Source organism: Rousettus aegyptiacus, unplaced genomic scaffold (genome assembly GCF_014176215.1).
Source record: "Rousettus aegyptiacus isolate mRouAeg1 unplaced genomic scaffold, mRouAeg1.p scaffold_m13_p_7, whole genome shotgun sequence".
NCBI lineage: Eukaryota > Metazoa > Chordata > Mammalia > Chiroptera > Pteropodidae > Rousettus > Rousettus aegyptiacus.
In genome coordinates, this window is record NW_023416310.1 from 13,366,374 (window position 1) to 13,380,046 (window position 13,673).

At 52.4% G+C, this 13,673-nt stretch overlaps 1 protein-coding gene across 7 annotated transcripts in view; it reads right to left on the reverse strand.

Moving 5' to 3' along the window:
* Nucleotides 1-1,411: 1,411 nt before the first annotated feature.
* Nucleotides 1,412-13,673, reverse strand: part of DNMT3A (DNA methyltransferase 3 alpha) — a 112,117-nt gene continuing 99,855 nt past the window's right edge. For 4 of the 7 annotated variants that reach the window (XM_036225214.1, XM_036225212.1, XM_036225213.1 and 1 more), the window contains 7 exons: nucleotides 12,684-12,829; nucleotides 11,772-11,862; nucleotides 11,437-11,621; nucleotides 10,300-10,385; nucleotides 8,716-8,785; nucleotides 7,793-7,911; nucleotides 1,412-7,002 (listed from right to left, as the gene is read on the reverse strand). In XM_036225214.1, the coding sequence (XP_036081107.1) occupies nucleotides 6,861-7,002; nucleotides 7,793-7,911; nucleotides 8,716-8,785; nucleotides 10,300-10,385; nucleotides 11,437-11,621; nucleotides 11,772-11,862; nucleotides 12,684-12,829 (839 nt within the window). In that variant the 3' untranslated portion in view covers nucleotides 1,412-6,860. The remainder of the gene's footprint in view (nucleotides 7,003-7,792; nucleotides 7,912-8,715; nucleotides 8,786-10,299; nucleotides 10,386-11,436; nucleotides 11,622-11,771; nucleotides 11,863-12,683; nucleotides 12,830-13,673) is intronic. The other 3 variants (XR_004952230.1, XM_036225216.1, XM_036225215.1) reach the window with 3 other exon arrangements.

Below are 13,673 nucleotides of genomic sequence, written 5' to 3' on the forward strand. Positions count from 1 at the left end.
TGTCAGTGTTTGCAAACATCTCTCAAGTCTCCCCTTTTAGGCCAAATGCCTGGCTTCATTTCAGGGTCCCTTGCACGGTCCAGACTGTCTACCACCCGGTGGCTAGCGGGACACTCGTGTGTGTTACGGAAGGACCCGCGAGAGGGGGGGAGCCGTGCCTGTAACCCAAATCCCTCCAGCTCATCTGACAAGACACTGGCACAAAGCCCCCTCCTGTCCCCTCTCCAGTCTGGAAAGGTCTATTGCTCAGTCCAGGGCAGAACTCGCTTTTCCAGCAATCTTGTCTCGCTGTCACCCCTTTGAGCTTCAAGTCAAGCAAACTGTCCTTTTTCTCACGCAGTCTACCGTCCCTATTTAATGCTCATGCAGGTGATGTTTTAAAGGGAGGAACTGCATTGCCCGGACCCAACGCTCGTACCTAACCCCTCCGGAGAAGGCTGCGAACAGTCATGTCAGGGGAGAGGAGACGCAAGACAAAAGGACATTATGACGGTGCTTTTTCCGTTTTTCTTTTTGCACAAAAACAGTCCATTTATTCAAGTGTTCTCCAGCACAAGTACATTAGAAAGGAGCTTTATTATAGTCTTCTGGGCACAAAAAAAAAAAAATAATAATAATAATGTGATGAAGGCGGAACTGACAGACTTTCTACATCTGCTGTACGCATTGACCTCTTTAATTATTTCATAAACAGCTATGTCACAAGCATCACTTACACAGAGATACAACAGAACACCGGGGGGCAGGGTGGGGACCCGCCCAGGGCCCCCTCGCACGCGCCCCGCCCTGGATGTCCCAGAACCAGACTGTGAAATGTACATTATTATTGTCAATAAATAGAGAAGCAACCCTAAAAAAAAAAAAAAAAAAATACAGTGGTGAAAGGATGCTGGAACCAGGGAAGGGGGCGGTGGGGGGGGGGGCGGAATAGGAAGGGGGAAAAGGGGAACCGAAGAGGAAGGGCCGGGGCGGGGCGGGAGGGGTCCGGGGCGGGAGGGGTCCGGGAGTAAGTCCTGCATTGAGCTGCGTGGAATGTGGAGTGAACTGCTCTGCCGCCGGGGTCAAAGCGCAATCGTCTGTAACAGTAAAAGTTATTACCAAATCGGCTACGGAGTTTATTCTTCAGTATGAATACATGATTTCCCACAAGTAAGTAAGCACCCGCTACTTCAATGCCTCAGCTAAAACACATGAAATCGCTCATTTAGTTTTCAAGTACAAAGTTAAAATGCCTTTTTAATAATAATATATCAGAGTAAAATAATAGTCTCTTTTAAACTCCACTACAAGAAAACAAAAACAAACAGTCATTGTCCAGACAGCAGACTTAATTTAACAATATATATTTTTAATAAAATGTTTTAGCACCTTGTTGAGTCACCTCCTCCCTCTGCATATTCTAAGGAATTTCGGCATTTTTCTTTTTTTTTTTTTTATTGTTGTTGTTGTTTGTTGAATTCTAGGGCTGCGCAACCAAATCAGTCTGTGAAGCGAAATGGGACTGAGGTGAGGCTTTGATCCTTGCTCATCTCCTCAGGCAAGCAGGGCTGGAGGCCACGAGACTGGAGCTTGAGCAAGCCACCCTCCCGCAGCCCTCGCTGGGGGAGTTTTCCAGTTACAGGAGTCTGTGGGCCTCCGTTCGGGCAATTCAGCCGCTCGTGACTAGCAAAGAGACCTTCCATCCTTGTCCTGCTTCTGACCTGCTATGCCTCCCTCCCCCAAAGTCTACTCTGCTGCCGAGGGTCAACGACAAGCAAGAGGTCACCAAGCAAAGGCCGCCTCAGCGACACACGGGCACGGGACGGCCCGCCCTCGCTTCCCAAAGACCCCAGCCTTCCTTTACCAAAACGTAAAGATTTGAGAGCTTCTGCTAGAACAATGGAGTCGATCCTTTAATCTGTTCTCTTTCTCCCCAGATGCTCCAAACTCTTGTAATTAATCCTCTGCCTGGGCAGGGGACGGCTGAGAGGGCCAAGCTAGCTCCGGGCCAGCCCCCCACACCTTTCCCACCCTGTGTTAGGCTAGAGGCTGCAGCTCCTTTCTGCCAGAGGGCAGGACACCTAAGGTCTGGGGACAACAGCCAATGGCAGATGACAAATTCCGATCCCTCACCTCCTGGATCAAAACAGGGCCTGGCTAGACACAGTTTTCACAGGAATCTCCGCTCTGCTATTCCCCTGACCAAAGCAAACCGCCAGCCCTCTTCTGACCTCAGGGCCAGGCAGGCCCCGCGGCCCTAACCCACAGCTCAAGGGGGCGCCTACGAGTTTCCCGAAAATGACATCTCTGAAACCAAGCAGGACAGAATTCGAAACTGCCTCAGGATCCACTCTCTATATATTTTATATATAAAGACGTGAAGACTACGGGTTACGGATTTCCAGTAGAACATCTCCCAGATGGCGCCGCCGAATCATTCCTTCCCTTCCTTCTATTACAGACCTTCCTGTGCTGGAGATGGTGGGTCATTCCCATCTAGGCTCCCCCAGCATTGCCAGGTAAGCGGGAAGAGTGGGGAGCCGGCCCTTGTCAGACCAGTTCAATGTCCAACACTCTTCCTTCCCGATGGGTCTACCGTAGCAACCCACCAAAACTCCCACGGACATCACCAGCCAGCCACTCTCAGGCCTGTCCCCAAAGCGAAGAGGTCCTGGGTGCTCTTCTGGGGATTTCTCACAGGATGTGAGAAAGGTTCTGGGGTCCAGAGAGAAACACAGATAGTAACACACTAACGTCATCTGCCATGTGCAGACCCCGCCCCCCACCCACACCCCAGCTGCTGCTCCCCCAGCTTACTGCTTTCCAGCCCGTCTGCCCCGCAGGGGAGGGGTTAGCACCAGCCAGCTTGAGGCCCACGGGGCTCAGCAGCTGCCTGCCGGAGACTAGCTTCTTCTCAGGCCGGCAACCAAGGCTGCGTCCCCAGCAACCTCCCACAGACGAGAGCCACAGACCTCTTTGGCACCACAGTCCACCTAGCACCTGCAGTAAGTAAGGAGGTGTCACCCTCAGTCCCTGGACGCCTCGTTTCCAGGGGCGAATGGGCCTGCTTTCTAGAAGAAAATCCCACCAGGAATACTCTCCAGAATGTTCCCTGGGCCTTTTTAGTTCCTCCTGCTCCATGGCCTCTGACCTCAGCCTCGTCCACAGCAAGTGTAACAATCCCCGCCTTCACCCTCGAACGGCCCTGCCGCAGCCTGTCAGAGCACAGCTCCCCTTTAGAAAGGTGACCCTGTATCTACCCCCGGAACTGCCCCAGGATTGGAGGTGGATTAAGAGCATCTTGGAAAGGCCAAGTTGGCACATTCCCAAGGTCCCCTGCACCCTACACCAAGTTCTGCGGGACTGAGCCCACAGGCTGGCTGGAAGCGAAGCTGGTGATCATTAACTCTGCCCTTTGAGAGACACCTGGCCAGGCTTCCGGGCCCAGAGAAACAAGGCCTCTTAAGGATCAGTCACAACGAACCTCCTCTGAGCAAGCTGCTAGCCCACATGCATCCCGACTTGCCACGTCCTTGGCTACCAAGTTTCTTCCTCACACTATCCCTTGGGTGGAGCTTGGGCCATTGGGAAAGGCAAACTCCTTCACATAAGCAGCGGACGAAGACTTAGGAGAACCCAAGACCTGAAGGTCTGCAGAGGAAGGCCTGGACTGTCCCAACACTGCAGGGCGGGGGGCCGGGCTGGGAAGACCTTCGCACTGGCCAGCGGGGGAGGGAGCACCTTGGACTGCCTGAGGCAGCCCTCCTCCCCCCAGCCTTCCTGGAGTGGTGGTGGTGGACTCGGGCCAGGGAGATGGAGCCTGGCTGGAGGAGGGGACGGGGCGAGCACCACAGTCAGGTACAGGGACTCCAGAGAGGGAGGGGCAGAGGTGTCCCCCCTCTCCTGGCCGCTCCAGCTCCCTGGGGGCCCACCATCACCACTGCCACCATGTTACGGAGCTGGCAGGAAGCAACTGGGTGTGATCTTCACAGCTAATCTGACAAGGAAATGAGCAGATTGGGGTCCAGAACTGAGCACCCCTAAGAGGAGCGGGAGGCTGGCCACCGGCTGTAAGCTTACTCCTGAGCAATGAGCAAGGGATTCAAAGCCTTGGTTTAATTTTGTCACCAATTACTAATTTGCTTTATTCAAAACATAAGGTTCACTGTCCCATTTTCTTGTTTTTGAATGGAAGCCCCTTGGCCAAGACAGACCTGGATGTCAATTTTATTTTGGTAGGGGGAGAATAGGTAGGGGGAGTCGAGGGCTGACTTTACTGGTGCCTAGAGTTGCAGGTCAGTATCACAGGTTGCTAACAGAAGAATCTTTTGACATCACCAGGGGCAAAAGAGAGAGAACGCTACCTGCTAGAGGAGAGCACCTGCTAAAATAAAACCTCCTCCTTTTCCTGCCTTCAGCACCTAGCAACTTCTGGGATTGACAGTCTACCTGCAATCAGGGCAACAGAGGTAAAGAGCTGCAGGGCCGACTCCACAGTCCTGAATCCTGGAGAGAGTCGTGCGGGGTGCTCCCTGGCTGCGTGCGAGTGCATTCGTTATGCATCGGGGTAGAAATTCGTTCCTGTGTATGCGTGTGGGATTGATTGATTGGTGTGGGGCTTATGTCTGCAGTGGGACCCGAGGCTCAGCATCCTGAGCCCCCTTCCCCCGCTCCCCACTACATAATATTTCTTATACATGACCCTATCTATGTATTTATATAGCGCCTACCACCATAGGCCCTATCTTTCTAGGGATGCGAACTTGGGACCATGTGCTTGAGAGCACACCTCCCAGCCCTGCGGGTCCCAGGAGGTGCCATCCCCCCTCCCATTATAAAATATATATCTCTATATGCCACATATCTACACCCCATCTATCCAGGCAAGCATCTGCCCATTGGGCCCTCACCCTGGAGCCGCCAATGCCGTCCCCGCCTACCGCCAACGCCAGGCTGCCGGCCTCGGTAGGAAGTGGACCCAAGTGTTGCGCACTTGGGGCTCCAGGTGCTGCTGACTCGAGGTAAGAGCACAGCTATCATCAGACCAAGCACTAGAAAAGAAATACACACCACTCCAATCACACACACAAGGAGAGAGACGGCCTGGTCCTCCCTCCAGCCCTGACACACGTGACTTGAGAGGAAGGGAAGTAGAAGAGAAGAGGGAAGTAGAAGAGGGACACGCCGGAAGGCTGGCCCGGGGACTCCCCGGCCGCCCAGCTGTTGCACCTGGTGGCCCACCTGGCCCGAGGGGTGGGGAGCCAGGGCACCAGGGCCACCACTAACTTAGAAGCACCCTGCTCCCCGCACCTTGGTTTGAAACCTAAAGGGAAGGATGGGGGGTGGGGGGGTGGGGGTGGGTTTTTGTTTTCTTAAAGAAAATCTGAAAACAAACATAATTATAACCAGAACCATAAGAATAATTATAACAAAAGGTGTCATCAGCCTCCCAGTATAAAACTGCAGCCTTTGGAGATGACCAAAAACATCGCCTTCCAGGGGCGGAAGCCGCCTTGTGCACAGAGGGTGGATGGTGGGGCCTCATAAAAGAACACACAAAAGGCGACTTTAGACAGGAAAGCACCAGTACGTTTTGTATGTTTTTTTATTTGCTCCAGGTGGGGTTTTAACTGTCACTTTCCCACACTCTGGATTATTTCTGATCCCACCACGAGGAGCCCTCGAATTGGCTAATGTGAGAAACTGGGAATGAAGACCCCTTATCCTGCCATCTTGCTGAGGGAGTCTCCTTTTTGAAAAAAAATCAAAAGGTTATTGCGTGAGTCTGGATGAATTCCACTCTCAGCTTTCCACGGTCCCGACCACCTCATCTTACCCACCCCCTCTCTCTTTTTTTTTTTTGGCAGGGAGCAGCAGGAAAACACTGTCCCCAAATTCTCCTCCTTCGCCTTGTCTAACTCAAGGGGGCAAAACCCACCTCGATCGTGATTCACCTTCAAGCCAGCTCCCTCTCTCCATCCTTGGTTAAAACCCTTTGCACATAAGGCAATGTGGAAGCTGATGTTTTTACTCATCTCGCTGTTTGAAAGCACCATTATGAAGTCAGGTTGTACAGTAGTTAACAGTACCTTTTATATATATAGCTCATATCTATCATATATATAAACTGTAAACAAGAGGTAACAGCGGCTTCTAGAAACTGGTTTTCTTCAAGGTTTCCTGTGTAGTAGGCACCTGAAATACTGTATAAAAGGGTCTTGTGTGGTGTTCTCGTCTCCCTGCTGCTAGCTGGGTTCTGTTTTGCATGACCAGGAATGGTGCTGGCAAGACAGCTCAGTGGCTGGGAGGGAATTCTGCCGCCTGAGCGTCTCTATTTTCTGTCTCCTGCTTGTGCTCCTATCTGATCAGGCTAGAGACAACAACAAAAATATATATATATAGTTTAAAAAAAAAAATCCAATACCAATATATAGATTTCTATAGAATTTCCTTTTTTCCCCGTCTCTCCCATCTTTCCTCTGCAAGGTATTGTTATTATTTTTAGTTATTGATTTTTGCTGCAATAAACCCTCTTGTTTCAGTCACAGCAAGAAACAAAAACCCAAACAAACAGAAAACCCCTCTGAAAAGAGAAAAAAACAAAAGGTTTGACCAAAAATAAAAAGGGGGAGGGAGGGAGCTCGGTTTCGTTTTTAAATAGGACTGAAGATTAACATTGAGAAATCAGGAGATGATGTCCAACCCTTTTTGCAAGGCAAAGCCCTCTGGTGTTTCCGCCTCTGTGGTTTTTGTTTTAAATTCCTTTTTCTCTTCTGGGTGCTGATACTTCTCTCCATCCTCACGTTCTTGGTGTTTTATTGTGTTTTGTGTTTTTTGTTTGTTTAACTTTATGTCACTACCTCAGTTTGCCCTCACGTCCCTTACACACAAGCAAAATATTCCTTCAGCGGAGCGAAGAGGTGGCGGATGACCGGCACGCTCCACGACCGGCCCAGCAGTCTCTGCCTCGCCAAGCGGCTCATGTTGGAGACGTCGGTATAGTGGACAGGGAAGCCAAACACCCTGGGGAGAAAAGGCAGAGGGGGGCGGGCAGTGAGCACTGGCGTGTGGGGTTCTGGGAAAAAAAAATCTATCCTTTAAAACCAGTTCCAGACTCAGGCCCCCCCCCCCCCACCGTGGATTTGAAGGTAAGTAAGATAATCACAGCTTAGAGATGTATCATGCAGGAGAAACAAAAGCATTTGTGAGAAACACCTAAGGACAGGCCCCACGTGGGATTTAGATCCACAGAGGGTATCCGAAATTCGTCCGTAATAACTATACATCCCTGGTACCCTCCTCACTAGGGGGTGAAAATCCTCCCAAGGGGCCAAACTCCTGCCTGACCCCACATGTTCCAGGAGTTCCTGTTTGCTCTGAACATTTCTGTAAATGGCCTCTGTCTGACTAAATCAGTTACACTGAGAATGAAGAGGTAATCTAGCCCGTGAGTCCAATGTGCACCTAATCAGGGTGCTCAGGCTGTAAGGCCCACCTGGTCGTGTGCCGTCCTGGTTTGTAAAGTACCTAAAATGAGCAGCACGAGTTAAGGCAGTTCCCGCAGCTGCCATGTTTCCCAGGAGATCGGCAGGACCTCCGGGAGCCGAGGCCTCATGGACCGATTCCTAGATGCCTTTTATTTTAGGACCATACCCAAGAATCTGCCATGTTGGGAAATGCCTGGGAAAGCCCACTGCTCGCCTGGCATCTGCGGAAGACACGAGCCCGGCCAGAAGAGACAGAGACCCCGCCCTCAAGGACAGCCGCCAGAACACACCGCACAGCCCACGACACCAGCACGCGCCTTGGGTACCTTTCCATTTCAGTGCACCATAAGATGTCCTCTTTCTCATTCATGAAGACGGGGAAATGCTGGTCTTTGCCCTGCTTTATGGAGTTCGACCTAGTAGTAATGGTCCTCACTTTGCTGAACTAGAAGATGAGGAAAGAGGAATGAGCACTCATTTGCCAGTCACGCTTCCATCATGAGTGCCAGGCGCTCGCCAGGGACTGGTGAGTCAACCCCTGACAAGGCCAGGTCCATCCAGGGGTCCGGCGAAGGCCCCCGTCGTGAGCCTCTGCAGATCCCACTGCCTTGCTCTTCTTCCTACTTGAGGTCACCCAGCCATTCTTAGTCCAATCCCGCTGGCCAAGGACGTGAGATGCAGCAGCTCGAGCCACTGTCCTTCCTTCCTAAGTCTTCTAAGAACAGCTTCCTCCACAAGTGCAGTGACTTGCAGGCCAAAAGATGCCAAATTCCTAGGGCTCGAAGACACCTGAATGGACGCTGTCACCTGATGCCTGGCACGCTCACTCTGGGAGGTTTCCCCAGAGAAATGGAGCGTCCCCCTCCCAGGAGCCTCTATCTCTGCTCTGAAGGCTCGTGCAGTAGGTCCTGGCCATAAAATTTAACAGCCGAGGGAGATCTAGAGACTTGGCAAAGATTTCTCAGTGTCTGACTCCCATGGGACAGCACGTGATGGTCCACAAGGAAGGGCTGAAGGCCAGCCAAGACTTCTGCTCTCTCTTCTTGCCCTCCAGGCTCTCCCGTGGACCCCTCCCCCCTCAGGTTTACTGTGTCGGAGACCCCGGTATTACCCACTAAATTGCATTCACACTAGCTGCACCCACAGAGCCCTAGAGGGCAGGCAGGATGCATCCCTGGCGGCAGCTCTCCCTCATCCTGCCCCCTGTCCTCGCCCCTACCCCCAACAGAGCTCTGACGCTGGGGCTAACCTTGGCTATTCTGCCATGCTCCAGACACTCCTGCAGCTCCAGCTTATCATTCACAGTAGATGCCAACGGCCTAGGAGGCAGAAAAGAGAAGGTGACCACAGAAACCTGGAGAAGAGCGGGGACGCACCCAGCAGCGCTGACTCGGCAGCCATCTGACTCACGCAGGTAAGCGAAAGAGGACCCCGTCTCCCCCACATGTTGTACGCCCTTCAAATTCCCCCCGAACATACGCACACACACTGCAGCCACCCACGGATACAAAGCCATCAAGCACTGATCCTTAATGGTTAATGCAACGAGTCACTTATCAGAGGGTAGACCAGATCACCGGGCATCACCTTCCGTGCGAGACTTGTCTGACACATAAAAATACTTAATGAAAGTTTCACGTAGTGCTCCACCATCTGGGCATGGGAGCCACGGGCACCCGTGGTCCGATCGCACTCCAGTGTCCCTCCTGTTTATGCACACACATACCCACTCTGCTCGGTCCCACCTGCTGACCCCGCTCCTCCCGGAAACTCAAGAATTCTCGAATTTCAGAGTTGAAGAAGCAGGTAGGAAAATCTCATAGGATTAAGGTCTGTCAGGAGACACTGAGTCAGTGGGTCCATGAAAATACCGGACTACATAAGCCGGTCCACTTTTCCAACACACACACCCATCCTGAGAACCTTAGGGGGGGCACTGAGAGTTTTCAGGTCAGCTGCCCCACCGACCCATCTCCTTCCCATCAATAAGCAGCTTTGCTGAATGGTTACGAGGCTCAGGGAGTTCCTGTAACTTCATGCTAATGGCAGAGACAGCTCAGATGACTGAGGCCAGATGAAATGATGTTTCCAGTTTACAGGCATCACACCAAGGCGGTTTAAAGTCCGCAGTCAAAACAATCTGGACAATGTTTCCCTTTCTAATCGGTATCTAGATTGGGTGGATCGCACTCAGCTTTTGAGCTGCTCCCTCTCAACCAGAATCAAAGTGTCACTCACAGACTTTTTTATAATGCAATGATTACACTAGAAAAATGAAACTTTCCTTCATCCCTGAGTATTGAACTCTTTATCTATATAACCTAAATGAAGAGCATCCTTCCAACAAAAGGCCTGACGACAACTAAGTGTGTGGGCAGTAAGTGAAGCAGGGCCCTCTAATCTGCCTGGCGCCACATGAAGATTCCCTCTCTTGGAGCAGGATGTGGCCGGGCTGTGGGTACCTCCTTCTCATCCCCCACCCCATCCTAAACAACTTGCCCTCAGGAGGCTAAGGACCAGCTGATTCTAGACACATCACCGACGTAGAAGAACCAACTATTTAACTCAGCAGCACGTTGCTTCCTTTGCGTAGAGTCCACCTGTAGAGCTGCCCTTCTAAACCACAAGTTGCTGGCTTCCCAGTCAAGTGTTTTCTATACCCTGACTCCCCCTTTCTCCTTAAGAAGGAAAATAAAGATCGTGGCAGAACAGCCAAGCTGGTCAGCAAAGGAGGCTGGCCCGAGAGGCTGAGCCCCCTCCTCGGGCCGTCCTGCCACGGACCTGCCTGCAGGACCAACCCGCAGCCACCCCGGGCCCGGGAGCTCTCACCAACCTGTTCATACCAGGAAGGTTCCCCCAGAAGTAGCGGGCCCTGTGTGCAGCTGACACTTCTTTGGCATCAATCATCACAGGGTTGGACTACAAAACAGGAGAGAGATTAAAGATGAGCAAGAGAGGAATATTAAAAAGTGCCGGGAACTTTCGCTAGTTAAGAGCCTTGAAGCCTCAAAGGCTCTTCTCTCACAAGGCCACACACTGGGACAGCCTGAAGCCTCCAGGAAAAGCCAGAATGAAGCCTAGCCGCATTCCACATGCTCTCGCTAGAACGTTCTAGACCAGCACAGCCCGACTCAACATTCTACGGTGATGGAAATGCTGTCTGCACTATTCACTACAGGAGCCACTGGACCACCGGCTGCAGGTGGCTAACGAGTACCTGAAAGGAGGCTGCTGTGACTGTGCGATTTTAATGTTCATTTGAACACCACGCACGGCTGACGGCTACCAATACTGGACCACACAGCTCTAGTTCACCCAGAGGCTCTGAGAAAGTTCCAACAAGTAAGGGAGGACGTGTTCACTCTATGTCCAGATTATGAACCAAACAGACACATTTATAGTCAAAACAGCAACTTGAGGGGTTACTACTGATCCTAAGACTTGGGAACATGGGCTCAAGCTCCCAGACCGCCCACCCCACAGAAATCCTCTGTGCACAGCTCCAACCTGGCTCAGAGCCGAGTAGGGACCCACATGAGATAAGTCATGTTTTCTTCCGAAGTGTCATAAAGTATCCATTGTGGTGCCGGGAAGCTAGGAAAAGCCATACTGGGCAGGGAAATCGGTTTTAGCATCTCCAAGGTTCCCCCAGTGAAACACCATACAGGACCTAGCCCCAAAAGTCTGGCACCCCACCCTCTTAACTGCCAGGCCCTTCAAGCCCTGAGGCCCACAGACACATACTAACTACCTCTTAAGAGTGTGGCCAGGGGTTCTTTCCGGGGTGGGCCTCTCACAGTGCTTCCTCCCTGTCTAACTGGGAAGCTCGGTGCTTCCCAAACAGGCCCCTTGCAAAGCGGAAGTCCCCAGTCCCCAGCCGCACAATGCAGATGAGACAGGGAGACAAAGCGGCGGTCCAAGGTAGAAGCCATGATGAGTGAGCTGGCCAAACCAAGGGTGCTGGCTATACCTCAAGAAATCGCGAGATGTCCCTCTTGTCACTAACGCCCATGGCCACCACATTCTCAAAGAGCCAGAAGAAGGGGCGATCATCTCCCTCCTTGGGCCGCGCATCATGCAGGAGGCGGTAGAACTCAAAGAAGAGCCGGCCAGTGCCCTCTGAGAGGCGGAAGAGAAAGCCGTCAGCTGGGCTGTCTGCAGAGACAGGGGTGTGGCTCGGGCACGGGGAGGGCACGGGAGAACAAGGTCATCGGGAGTAGCTGTCCCAGGGCAGAAACGTCCAAGTAGGAAACCTACGTGCAGAAGCACCAGCTGAGAAGGTGGTGGGGTGAGCTCGGCACCTACCGTAGAGTCCCTTGCGGGCAGGGTTGACGATGGAGAGATCATTGCACGGACTGCCCCCAATCACCAGATCGAACGGGCCCCACTCCTGGATCTGCGAAGATAAAGGGAGTGTGATGGGCCTGATGTCCAGGGACAGAGACAGAAAGGGAGACAAATTATCTGTGAATTTGGCAAAAAAGTAGTTTGGCGTGGGAGAGGAGACCCAGCTGCTTTGTATCCGCGCTACATGTACACGTTCATATACGTATACCGTGTACACACACGCGCGCGCACACACACACACACAGCACAGCCACGGGCTAGGCCCTGGGGCCCTTTGGGCTCAGTTTCTGAAACAATAAAGTGAATGGACCGAACTGGATAATGTCTGAGGCCGGCGGGGAAACCAGTGTGTTCCCGGCAGGAAAAGCAGCCACTCGTACAGCTGAATGCAAAGGCACTCTGTGCTCTGCGCACTCTGCACAGGGCGTCTGGGCCACCTGAATACCCTTCAGGATTCCTGAAGGCCTGCGGTTTCGGGGGTAGACACGGGTAACTGGAAGGGCGAAGGGCCATTTAGGTAAGACCCTGCCAGAGCTCCCTAGAAATGGAGGCTGGGAAAGTCGTGGCTGGAAGTACCAGGAGGACAGACACCGGACTGCAACCCTAAGCCCTGGACGAAAAAGGGCCCTGAAACTGGCCAGGAACAGCCCGAGCTCCAAAAGGCCAGCTCCCCAATTTCCATTTCGATCTGTCCTTTTACCCCTCTCGAGACAAGGAGGAAAATGGAAGGACGGAAGAGGCTGGCGGGGGAAACGGGGAAAGGAAATGAATAAATGAACAAAACGTGAAGGGGGCTGGCGCTGCCCCCGGGAGCTGACTGAGTGCAAGGGGCGCAGAGGAGGCGGGTCGGGCCCCACAGCACCGACATACATGCTTCTGCGTGACGCTGCGGACGTCCCCGACGTACATGATCTTCCCTTGGTGCCGCACCATGCCCACCGTGATGGAGTCCTCGCACACCTCCGAGGCGATGTAGCGGTCCACCTGAATGCCCAGGTCCTTCAGCACCAGCAGCCCTGCACCAGCCAGACACACGGATGAGCAACGGGCCCGAGCGCAGCCCTGCCCAGTCCAGGAAGCTGCCTGAAATCTTGCTGGACCGAACTGGAACATCAATAGCAAAGACTGTTTCATGTCTAGTTTGATCTACTTCGAAGACGGTCAAGGCCAGGAAAAAATGACCAGGTAGCAGGTGGTTTCAGAATCCAGGGAGAACAGCAGTTGACTTTGGAGCGGCCTTTTCTTTGCTGTTTTTCCATCTTGCACACACCTGTCCTTCCTTGCCACCCCACTCCCCAAAATATCACCTCCTGCTGCAATTGTACTCATTCTTCAAAACTCAACATAAATGAGTCCATCAGTGTTTCATCGATGCCCTGCCCCAACACCACAGCCCCCTGGAAGCACGTCCCCTCTTCTGCAAGCCCCAAGCACTCTGTGTCTCTCTCTACTTCATTAGAGCAGCCAGTGTGTATTCCTGGTCAGCCTTTCTCCTGTGCTGCAAACGGTCTTCGAGACTGAGTAGGTCTCATTCACGTGTTTCCTCCTGAGCTAACTGCATTCACTTCCTTACCATGATACCTACACAAACACTTGCTGAATAAAGGCAAAGAAATAATTAGAACGGACCCTGAAAGCTTCCAGAAAAACAGACCATCATGGCACCATTTCCAATGCTCCCAATAGACCTCTCCTCCAAGGAGCTTTTACAGCCTCTTGGGGTGTGACATGGTTTTTAAGAAGGCCTTGAGATTTTCGCCTGGGAAACCGAAGCCGTGAATTAACCTCCCTAGGTTCACAGAACATCAGCACTAAGTTGTGAACAAAAGACAGACAAACCACCTGGCCTGGGATGCCATC